Source organism: Anastrepha ludens, chromosome X (assembly GCF_028408465.1).
Source record: "Anastrepha ludens isolate Willacy chromosome X, idAnaLude1.1, whole genome shotgun sequence".
Lineage (NCBI taxonomy): Eukaryota > Metazoa > Arthropoda > Insecta > Diptera > Tephritidae > Anastrepha > Anastrepha ludens.
This window is the reverse complement of record NC_071503.1, coordinates 32,141,850-32,168,748: the sequence shown is the minus strand read 5'-3', so window position 1 is coordinate 32,168,748 and position 26,899 is coordinate 32,141,850. Positions and strand designations below refer to the sequence as shown.

General features: G+C 42.7%; 2 protein-coding genes across 2 annotated transcripts in view; one reads left to right on the top strand and one right to left on the bottom strand.

Moving 5' to 3' along the window:
* Window positions 1-26,899, bottom strand: part of LOC128869370 (uncharacterized) — a 98,065-nt gene that overhangs the window by 67,806 nt on the left and 3,360 nt on the right. The window lies entirely within an intron of this gene.
* LOC128869894 (uncharacterized) lies at window positions 15,923-17,863 on the top strand. The gene has a single exon (XM_054112491.1). The coding sequence runs from the start codon at window positions 15,923-15,925 to the stop codon at window positions 17,861-17,863; it is 1,941 nt and encodes a 646-aa protein (XP_053968466.1).

Genomic DNA, 26,899 nt, shown 5'->3' with positions numbered 1-26,899 from the left:
CCTACCTACCCTATGACTCTTTACAGCCACCTCCTTCGAGGGAGCTAAGAGAAGTGGTCAAGTACGCAGAATCCAATAATCTGGGGCTAATAGTGGGCTGTGACGCAAATTCACAGAACATTGTGTGGGGAAGCAGCAAATGCAACCCCAGAGGTCTCAAGTTACTGGATTTTATCTTGTCATCCGATTTGGTCATCCAAAACACTGGTAACAAACCAACTTTTGTGACCAGAAGGAGACAAGAGGTGATTGATTTAACACTTACCAATAGGTCAGTTGGAAATCAAATCAACCGATGGCGAGTTTTGGAAGAGGACTCTCTTTCTGATCATCGTCTTATCGAATTCCGACTGGGAATTGACACAATATCAATACCTTCCGGTAGGAATCCTCGAAATGTGGACTGTGACAGGTATGGTGAGCTTGTAACAGAGCGATTACCAAACCTGAAAAAACTCAAATCAGCAGAAATTATTGAAGATGCTACTAAGAAATTAGAAGGTACTTTAATCAATTGCTTTGAGGAACTGTGTCCACTCAGGCAAAGCAGACAGGGGAAAGCGGTTCCTTGGTGGAACCCTGAACTGTCGAAGCTTCGTGTACGGTCCAGGAAACTTCTTAATAAGGCCTTGAAGACCAAAACAGAAGAGGACTGGGCCAATCATCGACTTACACAGAGAGAATATAAGAAAAAAACACCAGTCTAACGGTTAGACGCGATAGAAGTGAAACCTTCCGTAAAACAAACTGAGAGAGAATAAGACGAAAGCAGCATTAGGAGCAAGATAATTATAGGTTCATTATAATATTGCTATAAAGTTCATATTTTATTTTCTTCATTTTATTATTATTCATCCTCAATGTTTTCAATTTCAACAAATGATACGAGTGGCTTATGATAGCTAAAATATGATACAAATGCTTTGGTTTCGATGTTATCAACATGTCTTTGAAATACCGCGTCAATGGTTGTTTTTGATCGTATTGTCGATTCAGTGCGATTGTTACACATTTTTAAATTGAATGTTGTATTGAGAAAGTCAATTAAAGGAACCGCTGTGTCCAATGCAAAATTTACGTTAAAATCGCCACTTAAAATCATTGGAACTTTATTGTAATCTTTTCTAAGTATCCGCGATAGTTCTGGTGTATACTTTATTAAATTTTCGTGAATGAATTCCGTGATGCTATTTATTGATTTTTTTTTCTGTCGATATTCACGACACTTTTCTGCATTATTTTTCGGCATAATTGCGGTAAATATTTAAAAATTAAAATATTTACGAATATAAAAATACACACGCGGTTGCTATTATGAGCGTCCCCAGCAAAACCTGCGTGACCGAAACTCTAACACAATTACATTTTTTTGAATGTTACAAACACATATGCACGCAGGTTTTGCTGGGGCGTGACCGAAACTCTAACACAATTACACATATGCACTCGTATTTGTTTGAAAATCGACTTTTTTTTTGGTTCTCCGTCACCTTTGGAAAATGTGTAAACAGTAAGCAAACTTTATTCATATATTTTTCCTCATTTTTGCATCAGTAAAATTAAACAAACGCCGTAGCCGAATGGGTTGGTGCGTGACTACTATTCAGAATTCACAGAGAGAACGTCAGTTCGAATCTCGGTGAAAACACCAAAATTAAGGAAAACTATTTTTCTAATAGCGCTCACCCCTCAGCAGGCAATGGCAAAACACCGAGTGTATTTCTGCCATTAAAAAAAGCTCCTCATAAACATATCATAAAATAAAATAAAATAACTGTATAAAAAAATTTTTTTTCTTGTGATTCGAACCAAGGATTTTGGATCGGAAGCTCACATTGCTAGCCGCTCGGCTATCGCGCCATGCTGTCGGCGCTGGCCTAAAAGTTATTTAGTTCGTCGCTACGTGTATATGTAATATTCGTAGCCAAGAGTGTCGCTTTTTTCGTTTCACCTTTTCTCAAATCACTCCCAACGATTTTAAAGAAGTTTTCACTTCAAAAAGTACGGCAAGCCAAACTTGAATCCTATAGAAATTTCTGCAGTAACGTCGAAGAAATGAGGGAAACAGCGAGACTTTGTAAGGTCCTTCATTTAGACCGCTCAGTAAGGCTGGATTCCATTCGAAAACCTGATGGTTCATACACCATTTCCAAATCGGAAACGTTTAATGCTCTACTCGAAACCCATTTTCCGGGTAGTATAACTCTCTCTGAAGCTGAGAGTGGCATGAGCAATGACGGTGGCAACGGTGGAACCTCTAGGTACAGCCGGTATATTGCTAGTCGGATAGCGACAAGGGAATCGATAAGGTTTTCCTTATCTTCCTTTGAGAACTTTAAGGCCCCTGGACCTGACGGAATATATCCAGCAATGCTTAAAAAAGGAGGAGACAGGCTGATTGAGGCAGTGAAAAGGATCTTCACAGCCTGTCTTGCATTTGGTTATATACCATCCCAATGGCGACGCGTAAGAGTAGTATTTATTCCGAAATCAGGAAAAGATGACTATTCCCTAGCAAAAAGTTTTAGACCAATCAGTTTGACATCGTTCATGTTGAAAAGTCTGGAACGAGTGGTGGAGAAACATATTCGAGTGGAGGTATTGCCGAGAAGTCCACTTAGTAGAAATCAACACGCTTACCAGAGTGGAAAATCATGTGAATCAGCCTTACACGATCTTGTTAGCAAGATTGAAGCTGGGCTGGAAGCTGACGAATACACAATGGGCGTGTTCGTGGACATTGAGGGGGCTTTTGATAATGCCACTTTCGGCTCGATATGTTCTTCTGCCGAACGACACGGAGTTAATCAAACCATTATAAAATGGATATACTCCATGCTCTCTGAGAGGCTGTTAACCGCTGGTGGGAGCGATGACGAGCAAATCACAGTCAGGGCCAAGCAAAGATGTCCCCAACGGGGTGTTCTTTCTCCGCTGCTGTGGTGCTTCGTCGTAGACTCCCTATTAGCGAAGAGGCAGGAACTCGGCTTTCACGTCCAAGCACATGCGGACGACGTCTGTGCGCTAACATCGAATAAATCCTTAAGGAGGCTTTGCACGAAAGTGCAGAGGATTCTTGACAAAATCGATGATTGGTGCATGAGACAAGGTCTTTCCGTTAATCCGAACAAAACAACCATAGTCTTGTTTACGAGAAAACGGAAATTGGATGGACTCAGTCTTCCAACACTGAAAGGTGTGACACTTGGTCTTTCCAACGAAGTTCCAATAAATATCTAGGAGTAATCTTGGATAAGAAGCTGACCTGGGAGACACACGTTTCACTGAAGGTGAATCGTGCATTGAAGATTTTTCAGCAATGCCGTAGAGCCTTTGGCAAAACTTGGGGTCTGAAACCTGCTGTGGTCCTATGGATATACACGGCACTTATCAGACCAATCATCACTTACGCTTCTGTGGTCTGGTGGCGACGGAGCATGGTTAAGTCCACAATCCGGGAACTATACAGGCTGCAAAGAAGTGTATGTTTATGCATCACGGGTGCCATGAGTACAACCTCAGGTGATGCCCTAAATGCTATGCTTGATTTGCTCCCCCTGGATCTTAAGATACAACAGGAAGCAATAAAAGCAATGTGTAGACTCCATAAATATGGTTTCTGGCACGAAGGTGGAACTTCGGGACACAGAGAAATCTTTAAGTTGCTGTCGGAGCAGTATCCACTGTTTTTGGCACCTAAAGATGACCTGATACCCACAGTTTCATTCGGAAGGAAATTTGATGTCAGATTTCCATTGCGTGAGCAATGGAGCAATGCAGATTGCATGCAGGGAGGTTTGACGGATATTTTCTTTACCGATGGGTCCAAGACTGAAATAGGGTCTGGAGCCGGATGGTACTTAAACGATAGTAATAAGAATCACTATGTTATGGGGGGAATGGCAACTGTTTTCCAAACAGAAGTTTTTGCCATCCTATAAGTAGTCGAATGGATAATCGAGAGGAGATGGAGCGGGAAACAGATTGGAGTCTTCAGTGACAGTCAAGTCAGGCTGCATTGACGGCCCTGGAGAACGCGAAGCAAACCTCAAAGATTGTTCAAGAATGTAAGAAGAAGCTTAATTCTGTCGCAAGACAAAACAGGCTTGTACTTATATGGGTTCCGGGACACTCCGGTGTTCAAGGAAACGAAATTGCCGACGAATTGGCCAACCGTGGATCAGCGGTGCCCCCACAGGGGCCAGAGCCAATAATCGGAATCAGTTCGGCATTAATCATGAATTGGATCAACGATTATGTAGGCAATCTACATAAAGAGCGATGGTCCGGTCTAGAACGCTGCAGAACTGCAAAGTGTTTTGTGACAAGTCCGAACAGAAAACTGTCAAACTTTCTACTAAAACTTAGAAGGAAAGACATTCGGTTGATGGTCGGCATCATTACAGGACACAACCCATGGGGTCAGCATATGACCACCATTGGAATCATCGAGGACCCGGTATGCCTGTCATGCTTGGAGGAGGCGGATAGCACTGAGCACTTTCTCTGTGAGTGTCCTGCCTTTGCTAGAGCGCGACTACGAGTATTGGGTTCCGATGTCATGGGAATGACTAATATTCGTTCTCTAAAACTGGAGGATATTTACAGATTTGCCAAAGAATCTGGAAAATTCTCACAGGACTAACTATCTCTATCTCTGTCTCTATTCTTTCCTATCTCTTTCTCTGATACTTTTCTCCCTCCCTCCTCGACTATCTACCCCCTTTCCAGAGCTTTAAATACAATGGGCTTTTTAGCCTGAGTGTTTTAGAAGCCACCAAATCTCCTGGTGCTCCTTGGCTCGACCTCTTCAAATTCAAATTCAAATTCAGAGTCTTTGTAAAGTCCTTCATCTAGATCGCTCAGTAAAGATGGATTCCATTCGAAAACTTAATGGTTCATTCACCATTTCCAAATCGGAAACGTTTAATGCTCTACTCGAAACCCATTTTCCGGGTAGTAGAACACTCTTTGAAGTAGAGAGTGGCATGAACAATAACGGTAGCGACGGTGGAACCTCTAGGTATAGCTGGCATATTGCTACTCGGATAGTTAAAAAGAAACGGTAAGCTTTTCCTTGTCTTTCTTCGAGAACTTCAAGTAGCCTGGACCTGACGGAATATAGCCCGCAATGCTTAAGAAAGGAGGATACAGAAGAGGATCTTCACAGCCTGTTTTGCACTTGGTTATATACCATTCCAAAAGCAGAAAAAGACGACTATTCCCTAACAAAAAGTTTTAGACCAATCAGTTTCATATCATTCGTGTTGAAAAGTCTAGAACGAGTGGTGGTATTGTCGAGAAGTCCATTTAGTAGAAATCAACACGCTTACCAGAGTGGAAAATCATGTGAGGGGGCTTTTGATAATGCCACTTTCGACTCAATATGTTCTTCTGCCTAACGACATGGAGTTAATCAAATCATTGTAAAGTGGATATATTCCATGCTCTCTGAGAGGCTGTTAACAGCTGGTGAGAACAGTGACGAAATAATCACCGTCAGGGCCAAGCAAGGATGTCCTCAATGGGGTGTTCTTTCTCCGATGCTGTGGTGCTTGGTCGTAGACTCTCTACTAGCGGAGATGCAGGAACTCGGTTTTCATGTCCAAGCATATGCGGACGATGTCTGTGCGCTAACATCGGATAAATCCCCAAGGAGGCTTTGCACGAACCTCTGGTGATGCCTTAAATGCTATGATTTATTTGCTGTCCTTGGATCTACATATGCAACAGGAAGCAATAAAAGCAATATGTAGACTCCATAAATATGGTTTCTGGCACGCAGACGGAACTTCGGGGCACAGAGAAATTTTTAAGTTGCTATCTGAGCAGTATGCACTGTTTTTGGCACCTAAGGACGACCTGATACCCACCGTTTCATTTGGAAGGAAATTTGATGTCAGATTTCCATTGCGAGAGAAATGGAGCAATCCAGAATGCATTCAGAGAGGTTTGATGGATATTTTCTTTACCGAAGGGTCCAAGAATGAAATAGGGTCTGGAGCCGGATGGTACTTAAACGATAGTAATAGGTATCACTATGGAGGAAATGGCAACTGTATTCCAAACGGAAATTTTTGACATTCTGAGAGTAGGCGAATGGAAAATCGAAAGATAGAGCGGAAAACAGATAGGAGGTTTCAATGACTGTTAAGTTGCCCTGAAGGCCCTGGAGAACGCGAAGCAAACCTCAGAGATTGTTCAAGAATGTAAGAAAAAGCTTAATTCTGTCGCAAGATAGAACAGGCTTATACTTATATGGGATCCAGGACCCTCCGGTGTTCAAGGAAACGAAATTGCCGATGAATTGGCCAACCGTGGATCAGCGGTTCCCCCCCAAGAGCCAGAGCCAATAATCGGAATCACTTCCGCAGGAATCATGAATTGGATCAGTGATTATTTATGCAATTTACATAAAGAGCAATGGAATTACGGAACGTAAATATTGCGACATGGAATGTAAGAAGTTTATACGAATCAGGTAAATTAGACAACACAATCAATGAATTTAACAGACTAAATCTTGACTTTCTTGGTATAAGCAATACCTAGTGGCAATCAAACGGCTGTATAAAAAAAGCGTTCAGTTTTATTACTCAGGAAATGACTCTTCAAGACAGAAGAGGTGTAGTCATTATGATCGCGAAAAAGCTTTGTGGGAAAGTTAGCAAATTTATTTCCATACTCTGACAGGATAGCGATGGTTCTGGATTTAAATTTCATTCACAAATAAGATTTAATAAATGCGATTAACCTCTTTCAATATACGTTAAATGAGATAGTAAAGAAAAATTGCCTTTTTGTTGAGTGTTTAAGGATCGTGTGCAGGGATTACATGTAAAAAGAAGTAAAATATTTTTTCTGTTCTGTTTTATACAATGAATATATTAGTTATATACATTAAAAATATTTTGCAATGAAAAGCAGCTTCGCCAAATCTTTCTGATGCTCGCATACCTTCAAGAAGTGGTTTAGGTCATTATATTTGAATTTCCATCTTATTAAAAACATTTTAACATGGTTTCATTCAAAGTCTAATGACTGCATGCACTTTTCCCAATGCTGATCTATGCGCCGATAACATTGCGACTCTTCGAGGTACGCAAAAAAATTCTTTCAATACGAAGTCAATGTCTACATTCACGTTGCGATAAATATTCATAGAAGCAAGTCCATTCAAACGATCTTCTCTTATTGTAGACCTCAGGGAAGATTTCAAGCGTCGCAGCGTGGAAAAAGACCTTTCGTTTGCTGACCGCCATTATCCGAAAAATTTGGTGGACATTCGGAAAGGCGTCTTTTTTGCAAATGTCTAGGGCTTCAAGCGGATTATGGATGTCTGTACCTGCGGTGGTTCTCTCCAAATTTGAACTTCACTTATCCATGTTTCCGGGAAGGTATCTTGCAAAATTGGAGCATACGATTGGAACAGATCTTTACAAAACGCTTCATCGAAAGTTGGCATTATTTTGGGGCAAAGACAAGCGAAATTCGCCAAGATTTTCCGATGCTTCAAAAATAGATCCTGTAGATGTGTAGTGAACTGATCCAAGTATGGGATGTAGGTGCTAATGCGATAATAATCTTCAATGCTGTGAGTCATGACGTTGCGTCAGCCTTCGAAAAATTCTTGGTTTTTCAATTGGAATTGGAACAAAAAATTTTCATATGAAATATTTTCAATGCAGCAGAAAACTGATTATGGGATTTGCATTTGCCCACGGGGAGGGTTTCGACCCCAAACGAAAGTAGGACTATCGTAGGTATACTGACAGGCCACAATTTGTTAGCGGCTCACGCGTACACGATGGGAATTGCAAACAATGATAGCTTCAGATTTTGCAATAAACTAGAAGAGAGGGAAGCTCTTGAACACCTTCTATGTTCTTGCCCTGCATTAGCTAGAACCCGAATGAAATGTTTAGGAGCTCTACAATATGAGAGGGTAGAATGTCTCTCGGGGTTCGGAATTTACCGAGGACACCTTCGCCACTCTCCCCATCCCCACTGATATGCGCGTAGGCGAACGCGCATTCCGCAAGGTGATCACAGCTGCCGCGGCTCGCTTCATATTTGCCGGAAGAATCTGGGACATACGTCCAAATTTCCCAGCTGAAGCAGTTGTTCTGGAAACTAGCGTGACCACCTACACCAGGTCGATCCCGTGGATCCTCGCATAAAGGATCTCAATTCGGGAGCAACGAAAAACTTCACCTCTGGTGTGCCTAAGCTCTGGTCCACCATATGGTCCCTGTCAAACCCGAAGAAGCACAACGACAAGGTGGATATCACCTTCAACGGTTGTATTCGTCGGACCCGAAGAGATGCGCAAGCTATTTCAGCCGGTAATTCATACTGCATCCTTCGGCCGACAGATCCCAGCGCCGTGCCACCAGACGGCTGCACAAACTGACGAAATACAGCAGGGTGCCATCAACAAAATGAAATCTTCTAAAGCCATTGGCTTTGATGTTGAAAAAGCTGGGTCCATTGGGAGTATAGTACATCACAATTACTGGACTAGACAGTGTTTAGACAGACAATAAACGACATTCATCGAAAGACCATCACCACCTTTTTAAGCTCCCGACCACCGAATGCCGTAATCGGAGTCCAACCACCATCCATTGCAGACGAAGAGTTCCACCTTCCGCGAGATTCGACCGTAACATTGGTACAATTACCTTCTGGAGCAGGATAAACTCCTACCTATCCAGAATCGACGCCGACATACTAACCATATGTCCGGCATGTGAAGGCACCGCGCACGACACTAGCCAGCTTACAGTTCACTAGACAGGGCTAGCTGTTGTTTGTTGTTGTTTTAACAGCATAGTTAGCCCTGTCAGTGTAGGTATATCATCTGTCGTCTTCGTCTAGCTCATCTAGGGGTAGGCCCAGGAAACATGCTGTTTCGACGGGTTGGGTCCAGAGGGAGAGGGGGGTTAGATGAGTCTGATTAAGGGGGCATGTGAAGAGGTGGTTAGTGTCGTGCGGGGTACCTTCACATGCCGGACATGTGTTTGGTATGCCGGGGTCAATTCTGGATAAGTAGGAGTTTAACCTGCTACAATATCCAGAACGTAATTGTGCCAATGTTACACGAGTCTCACGGGGAAGCTGGAGCTCTTCATCTGCAATGGGTGGTGGTTGGACTCCGATTACGGCATTCACGGGACGGGGGTTCATGAAGGTGGTAACGGACTATCGGTGAATGTCGTTTATTGACTCTCTGAATACTGTCCGGTCCAGTAGGTCTCGGTCAGTTTTGTCCTGGAGTTCGTCAGCGTAGTCGAGGAGGTGTCTCCTGACGTGCCTGGGAGGCGGCTCAGGCTCAAGCAGGTGTCTGCAGGGGTGAAACCTGCGGTAACACCCCAGCAGGAACTGCTTGCTGAGCAATTTGTTGTGCTCCGCGACTGGGAGCATTTGTGCCTCGTTGTGCAGGTGTTGTATGGGTGACATCAGGAGGCACCCGGTCGCTGTCCGAATGGCGGTATTCTGACATGTCTGAAGCTTTATCCACTGCGAATCACTAGTACCAGGCGACCAGACAGGCGCAGCATAGTTTAGAACCGGCCGGCCAATTGCCTTAAATGTCGAAAGCAACAGTTCTTTGTCCTTGCCCCAAGTGCTGCCGGCCAGCGATTTGAGAACCTTGTTGCGATTTTGGACTTTAGTGGCAATTGCGGTTGTGTGCGCAGAGAAGGAGAGCAAGCTGTCAAAGGTTACACCCAAAATTTTGGGGTTATTCACAGTCGGAATTGGTGTGTCGTCGACTTTTACCTTAAGGGACAGCTTGACCTCCTTTGTCCAGGTGGTGAAAAGGGTCGCCGTGGACTTGGCGGGGGAAAGTTGGAGATTCCTCGCAGTGAAAAAGCGAGAAAGGTCGGTGAGGTAGTTGGAACACAGGCCATCGATGTCATTGCCCGACGCCATTATCGTGCAATCGTCAGCGTATGAGATCAGGGAAACTCCCGCTGGTGGTTGGGGGAGCTTCGAGATGTAGAAGTTAAAAAGCAAGGGTGAAAGGACACCACCCTGCGGTACACCTTGCTTAATCTTCCTCTGCTTTGACATTTGATCTCGAAAAATCACTGACGAGTGCCGACCGCTCAGGTAGTTCGCGGACCACCTCTTCAGCCCTGGCGGGAGTGTCGACTGATAAATATCATCTAGTAGCGTGGAATGGCTGACTGTATCGAAAGCCTTCTTTAGGTCCAACGCTACTAGGACAGTCCTCTCGCAGGGGCGGTTTTGGTTAAGCCCGCGATTTATCTGGGCGTTTATGGCGGTGAGTGCCGTGGTGGTGCTGTGCACTCGTCGGAATCCGTGCTGATGTGGGGCTGGGGCCAGGTGGGTCGTGAAGAGTGGGAGTAGGAGGGTTTCAAGTGTCTTCACTACTGGGGAAAGGAGAGTTATCGGCCGATAAGACTCCCCTTGGTTGGCGGGTTTCCCAGGTTTCAATAGTGGGACCACTCTCCCTGCTTTCCACTTGTCAGGGATGATGAGAGTGGCCAGAGACAAATTGAAGACCCTTGTGAGGTATCCTACTCCCAGGGGTCCCAGATGCTTCAGCATCAGCGCGTTAAGTCCGTCAGGGCCAATGGCTTTCGATGATTTCGACTTGTTGATGGCCCCCTGAACCTCATCACCGGAGAAAGTAAGTGACGCACTGTCGTTCGTCACTTTGTGCAGCCTTCTGGTAACACGACGTTTGGTTCTGTCGCCCGGAGGATGCAGTGTAAACAGCCGGCTAAAATAGCTCGCGCATCTCTTCGGGTCCGACGAAGTACAACCGTTGAAGGTGATAGCCACCTTGTCGTTGTGTTTCGTCGGGTTCGACAGGGACCTAACGGTGGACCAGAGCTTACTCACTCCGGAGGTGAGGTTACAAGTCTTCAGGTGCTCAACCCATTTAGTCCGCTTGTGTTGATTTACCAGTTGCCGGATCTCCAAATTGAGATCCCTTATGCGGGGATCCCCGGGATCGGCCTGGCGTAGGTGGTCACGCTCGTTTGCTAAACTGGCTGCTTCTGCTGGGAAGTGAGGACGGATGTCCTTATAACATCCAGCTGGGATGAAGCGAGCCGCAGCAGCTGTGAGCACCTTGCGGAATGCGCGTTCGCCGACGCGCACATCAGTGGAGATGGGAAGAGCGGCGAAGGTGTCCTCGGTGAATTCCGTGAAGCCGGCCCAATTAGCTTTTTTAAAGTTAAAGTAGAACCGGTGATTCGCGGAAGCAAAGTCGGCAGGTCTCTCGATCGAGACGATAATGGGCAAGTGGTCTGATGCAAGCGATGGCATAGGTCGCCACGTTATGCTATTTATCAGACCCGCGCTAGCTATTGTTAGGTCAGGCGAGCTGCTACAATTGCCCACTACCCTGGTGGGGGCGTCGTCGTTCACTGTGCTGAATGTCGAGTCGTCTATCTGCTCTGCCAGTTGCTGTCCCCTACGATCATTTGGCAGGCTTGAATGCCAAAAGTCGTGTTGCGCATTAAAGTCACCTACAACCAATCGGTTTTCACCTCTGATGAGCGCACCTATATCAGGGTGATATCCTGCCGGGCAGCAGGTGACAGGGGGTATATATATTATATGTTAAATATTTCGAGCTTGGAATCGCCTGTCTGGATAGCTATGCCTTGACATTCTAAGGTGCTGTCCCTGCGGTCGATTTCCTCATCGATGAGACGATACTGCACTGTGTGGTGGACTATAAACGCTAGGCCACCACCATTGTCTCGCTCGCGATCGTGTCTGTGCACCTTATAGCCATCCCTGGTGATCAGAGATGACCTAGCGTGCAGCTTTGTTTCTTGGACCGCAGCTATTTTAATACTGTGACGGCTCATAAAGTCAACTATCTCGTCGACCTTACCGCTCTTCCCGTCCCCACTGAACGCGCATTCCACAAGGTGCTCACAGCTGCTGCGGCTCCCTTCATTCCAGCTGGAAATTTTAAGGACATTCGTCCCCATTTTCCAGCCGAAGCAGCCAGCTTAGCAAACGAGCGTGACCACCTTCGCCAGGCCGATCCCGGGGATCCCCGCATAAGGGATCTCAATTTGGAGATCCGGCAACTGGTAAATCAACATAAGCGGATCAAATGGGTTGAGCACCTGGTCCACCGTTAGGTCCCTGTCGAACCCGACGAAGCACAACGACAAGGTGGCTATCACCTTCAACCGTTGCACTTCGTCGGACCCGAAGAAATGCGCGAGCTATTTTAGCCGGCTTTTCATACTGCATCCTCCGGGCGACAGAACCAAACGTCGTGCTACCAGAAGGCTGCACAAACTGACGAACGACAGTGCGCCACTTACTTTCTCCGGTGATCAGGTTCAGGGGGCCATCAACAAATCGAAATCATCAAAAGCCATTGGCCCTGACGGATTAAACGCGCTGATGCTGAAGCATCTGGGACCTCTGGGAGTAGGATTCCTCACAAGGGTCTTCAATCTGTCCTTGGCCACTCTCATCATCCCTGAAACCTGGGAAACCCGCCAACCAAGGGGAATCTTATCGTCCGATAACTCTCCTTTCCCCAGTAGTGAAGACACTTGAAACCCTCCTACTCCCACTCTTCACGAAACACCTGGCCCCAGCCCCACATCAACAGGGATTCCGACGAGTGCATAGCACCACCACTGCACTCACCGCCATAAACGCCCAGATAAATCGCGGGCTTAGCCAAAACCGTCCCTGGGAGAGGACTGTCCTAGTAGCGTTGGACCTGAAGAAGGCTTTCGATACAGTCAGCCATTCCACGCTACTAGATGATATTTATCAGTCGACACTCCCGCCAGGGCTGAAGAGGTGGTCCGCAAACTACCTGAGCGGTCGGCACTCGTCAGTGATTTTTCGAGATCAAACATCACAGCAGAGGGAGATTAAGCAAGGTGTACCGCAGGGTGGTGTCCTTTCTCCCTTGCTATTCAACTTCTACATCTGGAAGCTCCCCCAACCACCAGTGAGAGTTTCCCTGATCTCATACGCTGACGACTGCACGATAATGGCGTCGGGCAATGACATTGATGGCCTGTGTTCCAACTACCTCACCGACCTTTCTCGCTTTTTCACTGCGAGGAATCTCCAACTTTCCCCCACCAAGTCCACGGCGACCCTCTTTACCACCTGGAGAAAGGAGGTCAAGCTGTCTCTTAAGGTAAAAGTCGACGACACACCAATTCCGACGGTAAATAACCCCAAAATTTTGGATGTAACCTTTGACAGCTTGCTCTCCTTCTCTGCGCACACAACCGCAATTGCCACTAAAGTCGAAAATCGCAACATCGTCCTCAAATCGCTGGCCGGCAGCACTTGGGGCAAAGACAAAGAACTGTTGCTTTCGACATTTAAGGCAATTGGTCGGCCGGTTCTGAACTATGCTGCGCCTGTGTGGTCGCCTGGAACTAGTGACACGCAGTGGATAAAGCTACAGACATGTCAAAATACCGCCATTCTGACAGCGACCGGTTGCCTCCTGATGTCTCCCATTCAACACCTGCATAACGAAGCACAAATGCTCCCAGTAGCGGATCACAAGTTCCTGCTGGGATGTTACCGCAGGTTTCACCCCTGCAGACACCTGCTTGAGCCTGAGCCGCCTCCCAGGCACGTCAGGAGACACCTCTTAGACTACGCTGACGAAATCCAGGACAAAACTGACCGAAACCTACTGGACCGGACAGTATTTAGACAGTCAATAAACGACATCCACCGGGAGACCGTCACCACCTTCATGAACTCCCGTCCTGTGAATGCCGTAATCGGAGTCCAACTACCACCTATTGCAGACGAAGAGCTCCAGCTTCCCCGTGAGATTCGTGTAACATTGGCACAACTACGTTCTGGATACTGTAGCAGGTTAAACTCCTACATATCCAGAATCGGCCCCGACATTCCAAACACATGTTCGGCATGTGAAGGTACTCTGCACGACACTAACCACCTCTTCACATGCCCCCTAAAACCGTCTCATCGAACACCCCTCTCCCTCTGGACCCAACCTGTCGAAAAAGCATGTTCCCTGGGCCTACCCCTAGATGAGCTAGACGAAGATGACCGGTGATATGCCTACACTGACAGGGCTACCAATACTGTTAAAACAACAACAACAACAACACTAACCAGCTTTTTACATGCCCATCAAAACCACTCATCTAACACCTCACTCCCTCTGGGCCCAACCTGCCGAAACAGCAAGTTTCCTGGGCCTACCGTTAGATGAGCTAGACCAAGATGACCGGTGATTACACTACAATGATATAGGTAAGTTACGTCTACAACAACAACAACCAATGGGACCATGATCATGAAATAAGAGGCCGAGTAGAAATGGCTAGAGCGGACTTCCAGAAGATTAAAAAAATATTGACACGCCGGGACGTAACAATTGGATTAAAGACAAGATTTTTAAAATGTTATGTATGGTCAACACTTTTAAATGGATGCGAAGCCTGGACGTTGAAAACCAAAAGCATACACCGACCAGAAGCCTTCGAAATGTGGTGCTATAGAAAAATTATGAGAATAAGCTGGACTGACTAAATATCAAATGATATAGTGCTAAATAGAATGCCAACCTCTAGGAACATGCTAACGGACATAAAAGGTCGCTTTTCGAAAGAGTTTTCCAGTTCATTTAGCGGAATGTCCTTCGGGATGTCGGTACGAGCATTTTGGATGGCTTATACGGACGGTAAAACGTTTTCCTTTCATGGTCAAATGCAATTTTTCTAATAGGTAGAAGTCACAGGGAGAAGTACGGTGAGTTATTTATGGTTAAAATGTGATTTCAAGTCAAAAAATCAGTCACAAGTGTGGATTGAAGAGAGAGCTTCCTCCTTCGAAGTATTCAGGGCGAATACGACGAATGGGATTCAACAAACACTTCAAAACGCCAATACAGAAAATTCCATTGACAGCTTGGCACGAACTCCTTGTGGACAATTCCCTTGGAACCGTAAAAACAAATGAGCACCGACTTGATTCTTGACTTCTCCAAACGCGATTTTGGGGACTTCCATTCGGCACTTTGACGCTTGGTTTCAGGTTCATTTTGGAAACCCCACATTTCATCACCAGTTACAGTGTCACAAGGTGAAAGAAGTTCTCGTCTTTTCTCGCCTCTTTATCGAGGTCTTTCGAATGTTGAATTCTGAACAATTTTTGGCCCTCAGTTAACTTGTTCGGAATGAAACATGCACAGACCTTACGTAAGCCCAAATGATCAGCTAAAATGCGATAAATCGATGTTTTGAAGATATTCAACTCCGATTCCATGAATTTCAAAATTTTTTGATATATGTACGAACAATTTCGATGGAGTGGTGATTACTAAATTCGGCCACTCATGAATTCTGGCACGAGATAGCAGCAATTCAAATGTTTCGGTAAACGTTTTACCGATTTTAAAACAAAATTCGATATTAGCGCTTTATTCAAAACTCATTTTTGTACCGATGACATAAACGTACTGACACTTTAGACGCAATAACTTCGGTTTCACTGAACCGAATGTCACCAAGCTTTCACTGGAAGTCAGATAGGGATGTAACTCCCAACAAATCAACGATCGAAGTAACGAGAGTAAGAGCACAAGCAGAGGTTTCGTTTGTGCGTTTGCAACGACTTCGATAGAAATAAAACGACGAGAACGCAAAAACAAAAAGCAAGAGTAGGGGTTTTTGTGTTGTGTTTTTGCAACGGCTTAAGAGCAACGTACAACGTGCAGTGGTGTTTATAGCTGCAATATTGAAGAACGTTCTGGAATTCTATTGAGGGGAATTATTGTGAGCCATACGGGCATAACAACGAGTAGACGTTCAAGGAAAACCAACGTGATTAGAAGTGAATTTCTGAAGAACTTAAAGCAAGCCGGTTTTTTCATTTTTAATTAGACTGTAATATGGGAAAAATGATCAAATTAAACAGTTTAAGGGTTGATCAAATCAACAAATTGCTACAAAACCAAGGTGCAACGATAATGGGCAATAAAGCAGCAAAAATTCTGAAATTGACAGAAATTTACGGAGCTGATGAAGTTGATGCTGAAGAGTTGGAGGTAAGCAGCGAAGTTACAGCTATGCAGAAGCAAATGGAAGAAATGCGTGGTATTATTGCGGGGCTAGCTAAGTCTGTAAACGATTTGGTGACAGTACAGATAAGGCAAACGTTAACACCGTCGAACGCCACAACGATTCCAGCAGAAGTTAGTTGCCACGATAACCGTTCAACTGCCACAATAGAGGCTCACGCTGAAATACCAAGGAGTTCATCACAACATGATATTAGTAGTACACCAATAGCAGTAGATCGTCCATTGTTAGTCCCAACGACGCAAAGTGAATGGAAAAGAAGCGCAGTACACGACATCATCGCATTATTACCTGATTTTGATCCATTAAAAGGGAGTTTAACATCGAAACAGTTTGTTGATAAAGTTATACAGCTACGAGAAGCATACGAATGGTCTGAGCAAGAAATTTTGTTAGCCGCTCAATCAAAGTTGAAAGGGGTGGCCAAAGAATGGCTCGATGCACAAACCGTATTTCAACGATGGTCAGCTTTTGTATCAGCATTTCAAACAGATTTTCCTTTCACAATGTGTACGGCAGAAGTGCACATGGAATTATCACGAAGAAAGAGGCGAACAAGTGAAACGATGAGTCAATATTATTACACTATGTTAAATATTGGTAGGCGAGGTAAGGTTGATGAAGAATCAATCAATACATATATTATTCGGGGGCTAAATGACAGTAATTTAACACGCACCCTTTTGGCAATGAAATTATCAACGTGTAACGATTTGTTGCGTTCTCTTGATAGTTTAGCAGATGTATATTGTGCGTTCAAAGGTACAGATATTGGTAATAGAAATGTAAACGAGGTAACACGAAATGTTACTACAGAGAAGAAATCTATAAAATGTTTTAATTGCAACGAGTATGGACACATTGCAGCAAATTGTCCAAAGCCTCCAAGAAAGGAAAGATGCGCAAAATGTAACAAGGTGGGACACGATTCTAAGTCTTGCCGCTATGAAAAATCAACGGTTGCGACGGTAGTTACTGAAAATTTATATCCACCGTTATTGTCAAGTGTTCTGCTGAATGGTGACCAGTATTCGGCGTTTATCGATACTGGCAGTGACACATCACTCATATCCGAATCCAAAGTACCAACCAATGCGGAAAAGAAAGTATGTGTTAGAAAGTTAGAGGGATTTGGGGGTGCAAGCGTTGAAAGCAAAGAAGAAATTGAAGTAAATTTAGTTATAGAAGGCATCGCATTGAATACGAAATTGCAGATAGTACCCGATGAGTTTATGCCATACGATCTGTTCATTGGACGAGATGTTTTGTGTCAAAAAGATTGTTCATTAGTTATACAGTCGGGAAATATGCAAATACAGAAAAATACTGCAAACGGTTTTAATGTGGACGTATCATTAAGTAAAGATGAAATGCATGAAGTACTTCATTTACTTGAAAAATACGATGATTGTTTTGCAGAAGATTTAGGAAAGCTTGGACGTTGTAAAACAACAACTATGGAAATCCTTGTCAGCACCGAGAAACCAATTACAGGTAGGCAGTACCAGGTGCCTTTCATCCAAAGACCTGTACTTTCCACGATAATTGACGACTTGCTTAAGCACAATATAATTCGTCAGAGCTCATCGCCTTACGCAGCTCCAGTTGTAATAGTGAAGAAGTCAAACGGGGAAGGTAGAATGTGCGTTGACTTTAGGGCACTGAATGCGGTCACGATAAAGAAACAATTTCCAATGCCAATAGTAGAAGAGCAGTTGTCAAAGCTTGGGGGTAATACGTTTTCACCACCCTTGATATGACTGCAGCATATTATCAAATTCCATTACATGAAGAGAGCAAGAAGCTCACAGTGTTTTTGGCACCTGAGGGGTTATACGAGTATAATGTAATGCCATTTGGACTTCGAAATGCGCCAATGGTATTTCAGGAGATGATTATTCAACTTGTACGTGGTTTGAGAAGCCGAAACAAAATTATAAGCTACGTTGACGAGGTTATAATTGCAACAACTAAGTCCACTACAACATTGAAGCCGCGCATTGCCAGGTGGTGGCTAAGACTACAAGAATTTGATTTTACATGTGAGCATCGACCAGGTACTAAAACCCAGCATGTCAAAACCGCTATCAGAACTCCAAGAGCCAATGGGCAGGTTGAGCGCGCGAATAAAACTCTATTGAACGCTCTAAGATGTACAGTGGAAAATAACAAGGTATGGGATGAGTCATTGATGGCCATCCAATGGAGTATAAATTCGCAGAAGAATGAGGTAACGAAACACAGCCCAAACGATCTTGTGTTCTACTTCGATCCAAGGGATGTTAGTCACAACCGAATGATCCAAGCTATGCATGATGAAGTTGTCCATGTGTCAGACATGGAGGAGAAACGCGACATAGCAGCGTCCAATATTATGACCGAACGTACTAAATGGAAAGAGAGATACGACAAACGACATCAGAAACCGCACAAGTACGAAGTTGGCGACTTGGTGGTAATTGACAATGTGTTTACAGCTACGGGTGAATCCCACAAACTCGATCCTATGTACAAGGGTCCATACCAGGTGACGAAGGTATTAAACTACGACCGCTATATCGTGGAAGATTTACCGGATACGATGGTCACTCAGGGCCGCTATTGCAATGTGCTGTCCGCCGATAATCTCAAACCATGGTGCGCTAATAGTCCAGAATTAGACATTCATGATGACGAAGAAGATTCGTCCATGCAGGACGAAATGTCAGGAAAGGCCGAGCTGTCACCGACAGTTTGCATGTGAGAGGGCATTCGCTGGTTGACGTTCGAAAAGAGTAGTCGTCGGTTCGTTGAAAGTGCGAGTGGATGTTCCTCACACCTGTGTATTTTTTTTAATTAATTATACGTTTTTTTTAATATAAATTTTAAACAGAATAAATATAAATTGGCTATTCTTGACATTCCTTTGTTTAACAAGAGGTGACAAATAAATCTTTTAAAACTGCTGATACAAGAAAAATTTTAAGAACAAAGATGATAGGAAGAAAATGACGTGACTCGACAACATCAAGGAGTGGACAGCTCTCAAAACATATGACCTGACAACCGTACAGCTAAGATCAAAATCTCGCAGCTTGACAAGGGTCCCCCCTTATACCTCCTATGCACAATGTCACAGAGTACGAGCCAATGGGAGCAGATAAGTCTGTGAAATATGCAGTAGGGCTGCTGAAAGCTCAGAACAGCAGCTTGAAAGCTGAAGCGTGGTGTATTCTGAGCAGCGACGTCGAGGATGCAGAGCTCAGGCTTAACCTGAGCATTGACGATGACCCATGGAGGCAGAAAGCTGCCGTGGGATAAGGAAGCAGAGCCTAAACAAATGGTTACGGATGAGGGTAGTGATCCTTTAGTAAAAATGGCCTACTTCTACCAACTACGGTAGAAGGCCCTTCTGTCGTTTCCACGACAGTCGGTTCCACGTTACCGAAACGACCCGGATTTATATCCGGCCAAGGACTGTCACTCCAGCAGCATTCCCCGTATGTAGGTAGGGGAATGGTTTATGCTGCTACAACAACAACAGCCCTTCTGATGGGGAACCCAGGCAAGTCACTGGGTTGACACAGTCCAGGCAAGTTACTCGACCAGCCCAAGCCAGGCAAGTTACTGGGACGGCCGATATCCCCACGAAACAAGAACTCCTGGAGGGGCTGGATTTAGGTAAGCTCGAGCTGGACAAAAGGGCGCGAGAGCCAGAGGAAACCCGAAAATCTTGACAGTATTCCAGATCAACATCCATCGTGCGGTAGCTGCATCAGCCGTCATGGCACGATGGTCTGCCTCGGGAAATCTGGGCATAATACTGACTCAAGAGCAGTGGGCCTACAGAGACGAGGTTAGGGGCCTCAACAACAGAACAACAATGTAATTTGGGATGAGACCTAAAGCATCTGTAGTGTTAAATAGAAACATTAACTATTTCTGCATTGCAGAGTTTTTGAACCGGGATCTGGTTGCGATCCAGGCACAGCTGCTGGTGGACGGGACCCGCAAAGTCGTAATGGCGTCAGCATACTTTGCGGGGGGCAATAGCACCGTTCACCCATATGAGGTACGGAGTCTGGTATGCTACTGCAACAAGAGGAAGATACCACTTCTGTTGCACACAACGAGGCGTGGGAGAGTACCGACTGCAACAGAAGAGGTTAGTCCCTACTTGAGTTATAATAAGCAATGATTTTTATATACAAAATATTGGGTGTACACCAACTTTTGTAACAAGAAACAGACAAGAGGTCCTTGATGTGACCCTCAGTAACAAACTGGCTGAAAACCTGGTGTCGGTCAGGAAAGGAAATTAGAAGAGCATAGAGGCGTAGTTTCAGAAATTCCTGCGAGGAAATCACCTCAACCCCCATTGCAGCTAGGCTCCATAAATCTATGGCTAAGGAGAGAGTGGACATTACCATAAACTAGGCAACAAAAACATAGATGGCACATATACATGTGATGAGGTAGAAAGAGCAAACGTCTTGCTGGCCACACACTTTCCGGCAGCCGTAACTCAGAGCCCGAAATCCTATACGGCGTTTTCGAGGCCGACTGGAAACTGGGTCCAGTTTTACAAACGGGTCCTTATGATTTTTATAAACAGATTTTTTCAGCAAAACTTCTATTATCATGTCCGCAAAACAAATAGGGTGGTTTTAGCTGTTTTTATTAAAAAACTCGTTTCCTTTCAAAAAAAATAACCCTCATCAGTCCAACTCCGGCTACGCAATTCACAGTATTTTTGCGTAGAACTCCTTTCCGCGTTAAAACCATGCGAAAATTTCCATATAATGCCCCAAGCCCGCAGTTTTTAAGATATTTGGTTTCAAAATTTGTAAAATTGACCAAGAATTCTACTATTTTGGTTATTTCATCAATCAGAAGTGCTGCCAGACATCTTATAAATAAACAATTTTAGAAGATAAAAAATACCAAATTTTCCAGTTTATTTCTATATTATATACGTCTATATATATATATATATATTAGGGTGGTACAAAAAAAATTTGTATGCTGCCGCCCCCCAAAATAGTAAAGAATGAAAAATAAAAAGACCCGTATTTTTTTTTTTTAATCAGACCATATTTAATGGTGCCGCCGGGGCTTTGAAATATCCCATGTATTTTGCATGGGAAAAAAATACTTTTTCGTAGATTTCATGTAAAAACCTGGAAAATGATATCGATACCATTGATGAAACAATACAAAGCGCTAGCAGAAGACACATAAATAGATTATTAACGCACACAAATCCTATGATGAGAAGACTACCAAATAAAGAAAAATCTACCCAAAGTCGGCTTAACCGTCAAACACCAACAGATCTTGCAAAATCCATGTAATCAATTGTCAACTAATCGTATATGTCATTGTTTGTTAACCACTTGTTTTTAAATAATATGTATTTTGCTTCAATATGAGCTTGGGGGCATTGGCCCTTCAATATCACTCTCATTCCATCTTTTTGTAAATCAAATTACTTATTGTCTAACGACAGGTGTAATATTTTATGGAAGAAAAAAAAAAAAAATATATATATATATATATATATTAGGGTGGTCCAAAAATGCATGGGGAAAAATTTATATTAAAATTTTTATGCTGCCGCCCCCCAAAATAGTAAAGAATGAAAAATAAAAAGACCCGTATTTTTTTTTTTTTAATCAGACCATATTTAATGGTGCCGCCGGGGCTTTGAAATATCCCATGTATTTTGCATGGGAAAAAAATACTTTTTCGTAGATTTCATGTAAAAACCTGGAAAATGAATATAATAGGACTATGAATAAGTTCGTGCGGTTTTACAACAGATGGCGTAACTTGATTATTATTCCATCGATCCACATTTCCAAACATTCATTGGAGAGCTACTGTCGTAAGGCACAAACGTCAGTATAAGTTTTTTATTTGAAGCGTAAACAACAATATTTTTACCACACTTGAAAATGTCGAATTTCGTGCCAAATAATGTGTTTTTGCGGGGAATTCTTCTTCATTATTTTAATATGAAGAAAAAAGCAGCCGAAAGTCATCGTATCTTGGTGGAAGTTTATGGTGAGCATGCTCTATCTGAGCGAACGTGCCAGAAGTGGTTTGCACGCTTTAAAAGTGGTGATTTTGGCTTGGAAGACGAAGAACGCGAGGGTGCGCCGCCAAAGTTCATGGATACCGAATTGGAGGAATTGCTCGATCAAGATCCGGCTCAAACGCAAGAAGAGGTTGCAAAAACTTTGGGAGTTGATCAATCAACCATTTCCAAACGTTTAAAAGCCATGGGAATGATCCGAAAGGTAGGCCATTGGGTGCCGTATGAATTGAAGCCAAGAGACGTTGAACGCCGTTTTATGGCATGCGAACAACTGCTTCAACGGCACAAAAGAAAGGGTTTTTTGCATCGAATTGTGACTGGCGATGAAAAGTGGGTCCATTACGACAATCCAAAACGTCGGGCAACGTATGGATACCCTGGCCATGCTTCAACATCGACGTCGGCGCAGAATATTCATGGCCTGAAGGTTATGCTGTGTAGCTGGTGGGACCAGCTGGGTGTTGTGTATTATGAGCTACTGAAACCGAATGAAACGATTACGGGGGATGTCTACCGACGACAATTGATGCGTTTGAGCCGAGCACTGCGAGAAAAACGGCCGCAATACGCCGATAGACACGACAAAGTTATTTTGCAACATGACAATGCTCGGCCACATGTTGCACAAGTGGTCAAAACATACTTAGAAACGCTCAAATGGGATGTCCTACCCCACCCGCCGTATAGTCCAGACCTTGCGCCATCCGATTACTATCTCTTCCGATCGATGCAACATGGCCTGGCTGACCAGCACTTCCGTAATTACGATGAAGTCAAAAAATGGATCGATTCGTGGATTGCGGCAAAACCGACCGAATTTTTCACAAAGGGAATCCGTGAATTGCCAGAAAGATGGGAAAAAGTAGTAGTAAGCGATGGACAATATTTTGAATATTAAATTTGTAACCATTTTACGTCAATAAAGTTTAAAATTTCGAAAAAAAACCGCACGAACTTATTCATAGACCTATTATTTTAACCGGATACCTCAGTTTCTCTTCATAATTGGTCAGGGAATAACAACCAATTATGAAATAATTAATTTTTTTTGTATTAACTATCTTTTATAGAACCCCAAAAAGCCCCCATAAAACGAAAATCTAAGAAAAAATCGAAAAACAATATTTTATATTACTTTTATGATACTTTTTTGTGAGATTGGTTGTTATTCCCTGACCAATTATGAAGAGAAACTGAGGTATCCGGTTAAAATATATTCATTTTCCAGGTTTTTACATGAAATCTACGAAAAAGTATTTTTTTCCCATGCAAAATACATGGGATATTTCAAAGCCCCGGCGGCACCATTAAATATGGTCTGATTAAAAAAAAAAAATACGGGTCTTTTTATTTTTCATTCTTTACTATTTTGGGGGGCGGCAGCATAAAAATTTTAATATAAATTTTTCCCCATGCATTTTTGGACCACCCTAATATATATATATACATATATATATATTGATATATTTTTTTTTTCTTCCATAAAATATTACACCTGTCGTTAGACAATAAGTAATTTGATTTACAAAAAGATGGAATGAGAGTGATATTGAAGGGCCAATGCCCCCAAGCTCATATTGAAGCAAAATACATATTATTTAAAAACAAGTGGTTAACAAACAATGACATATACGATTAGTTGACAATTGATTACATGGATTTTGCAAGATCTGTTGGTGTTTGACGGTTAAGCCGACTTTGGGTAGATTTTTCTTTATTTGGTAGTCTTCTCATCATAGGATTTGTGTGCGTTGATAATCTATTTATGTGTCTTCTGCTAGCGCTTTGTATTGTTTCATCAATGGTATCGATATCAAGGTCGCGATGAATATCTGCGTTGGGTATGTACCAAGGTGCATTAGTTAGGTCCTACGTATTTTAGATTGGACTCGTTGAAGTGTACTTAGATTACTTTTTGCAGCAGTGCCGCAAATCTCAATTCCATATTTCCAGATCGGAGCAATTATCGTTCGATAAATAAGTACTTTATTTTGCAATGATAGATTGGACTGAGGTCTTAAAACGATTTTTAAAATTTCGATGTTCCATTTTTTGAACCAGTTTAATATCACATTTAATTCGTTTTGTAAATTAGATACAATGTTGGTCCTAAGACACTGCCTTGGGGAATGCCTGCGTTCATAGGTTGAATGTCTGAACATGCGTCGTTATATTTAACATAGAGTTTCCTATCTTGGATGTAACTCTTAAGCATAAGGTAAAAGTCATTAGGTAGTTGTGTTTTTAATTTATGGAGTAACCCAGGGTGCCACACTTTGTCAAAAGCTTTAGCTACGTCGAGGTATATGGACATGCACACTCTTTTTTTGTTCAGGTCATCATTAATATTGTGAACTACTTTATGAATCTATTGGATTGTTGAATGGTTTTTCCTAAATCTAAATTGGTGTTGGGGTATCAGATTCATGCTTGTTATAATAGAGATTATCTGGTCAAATAATATTTTTTCGAAAATTTTTGATATTGTCGGTAGTAGGCTGATTGGTCGATATGATGTCGCTAGTGTAGCTACTTTCCAGGTACTAGGGAAATATTTGAGACTTATAGCAGCGTTGAAAATATTTCTTAGATAAATTATTGCCTTGTCAGGCATATGCTTCATAATTGTTCCCGAATTTTGTTCGTATACAGCCGATTTATTGTTCTTTAGAGATTTTATTAATTGTTTTATCTCCGTAAGTGTGATTTTAATTTATTATTAATTTGCTTCCTTTTCTCGTTTGCTGCATAAGTGAGATTTATGTCGTTATTATTATTTTCAAAAGTATCTATAAAAATCTATAAGGAACACTCTTTATAACTCCAAATTATTCGGGAAGTAATAATTTCATAATTATTTGCCTTGAAAATGCCCTTTGGAACTTCACGATAATTTGCCACATTACACTATATATTTTTTAACACTTCACTAAAATTCACCAAATATACACTCACACGCGTGGTTTTACTTATTTTTATCCTTATATTCGAATTATTTTCATTAAAATTAAATGCAAATGCAATTATCCATACAGTCACTTTCCAATTTTAAACGCGAATAAGAAGAAGATTGGAATGACAACAGTATGGTGTAGCCGGATGACTGTAAATGAAATAAATATATGAACAAAAATTAAGTATTTAAGTTTAGTGTTAATGATGGGGATGGGGGTTATTGTGCCTCCTTACTACATACACCAGCGGTCGCCAACCCGTCGATCGCGAGCTACCGGTAGCTCGCAAAGGCAATTCTGGTAGCTCGCGCTGCTCACGTTGCAAAAAATCCTTAAATCTGAAAATCATACCAGTATTAGTAAATTTCAGAAATTTTCATAATAAATAGATAAACTGCGGCAACACTTCGGTAAGCGATTTCGCGCCGACAAACACGACGCGAAGTCGCGTCTCCGTTCTAGGATCGGCTGGAACCGATTAGCGTGTTCGAGAATTTTTTGGCTTTATATATACGCAATGCACGTCGACATTACGCTCAGTTTAATACTGAACGGCATTATCAACGTTCCGCGTGCAGCGGTTGGGTTAGAGTTCGAAACATTATGGCAAGCAGTAGTAAGAAGGCGAAGACATACCATTTCCATTCGGAATGGGAAGAACAATACTTCTTCACAGAAGTTAAAGGCAAAAGTGTTTGTTTGTTATGTAATACCTGACCTGACTAAAAAAGGAAATATTGAGAGGCATCATAAAACTGTACATTCGAATTTTGAGAAGGCATTCCCGTTAAATTCTGCCACAAGAAAAGAAAAACTGAAACATTTAAAAACCCAGTTACCTGGACAACGGGGAAATCATAAAATAAGCATTTTTGGAAGCTGCAGATTCTTTATTCGCCAACTTTAGAAATAAAGACGAAATAGTGTCTGCTATAAAATCTATGCAACTTTCTGCTAATACAGTGATGAGGCGAGTAGAAGTAATGAGCAATGATATTTTTTTACAGTTAAGAAGTGACTTAGATAACTGTATTTATTTTTCACTGCAACTGGATGAATCAACAGATGTAGTTGACACCTCACAGATGGCCATATTTGTCAGGATGGCTTTTAGTGATTTTACAATTAAAGAAGATCTTTCGAAGTTTATTCCACTCAAAGGACATACTACTGGGCTAGAGCTGTTTTCTCATTTAAAAAATCTCATCTCTTCTGAGAAAATTCCAATATCAAAAATGGTAGGCCTGACAACTGACGGTGCTCCTGCTATGGTGGGTTGTGATAAGGGGCTCGTGGCGCTATGTCATAAGGATGAAAGTTTTCAACAATTTCTTAGTTACCACTGTATTATACATCAGCAAGCATTATGTGGAAATTTTCTAAACTTGAACAACGTTATGAAACTGGTGGTGAAAATTGTGAACAAGATTAGAGCTCAAGCGTTACAAAGAAGATTATTTAAAACCTTGGCTGATGAAATTGACTGTCAATACGGAGAGCTACTTCTTCACTCTGAAGTGCGATGGTTAAACAGAGGACGAGTGCTCAAACGTTTCAATGATGTCCTGCCTGCTATACTCCAATTTTTCAAAGAACGCGATGAACCGATTCCTGAACTGGAAAATTCGACTTGGCTCACAGATTTTGGTTTTCTTGTGGACATTACAGAGAAATTAAATGAGCTTAACTTGCAGCTTCAAGGCAGGGATAAAAAAATAGCGGAAATGATTTCTGATATAAATGCATTTATTACAAAACTTGAA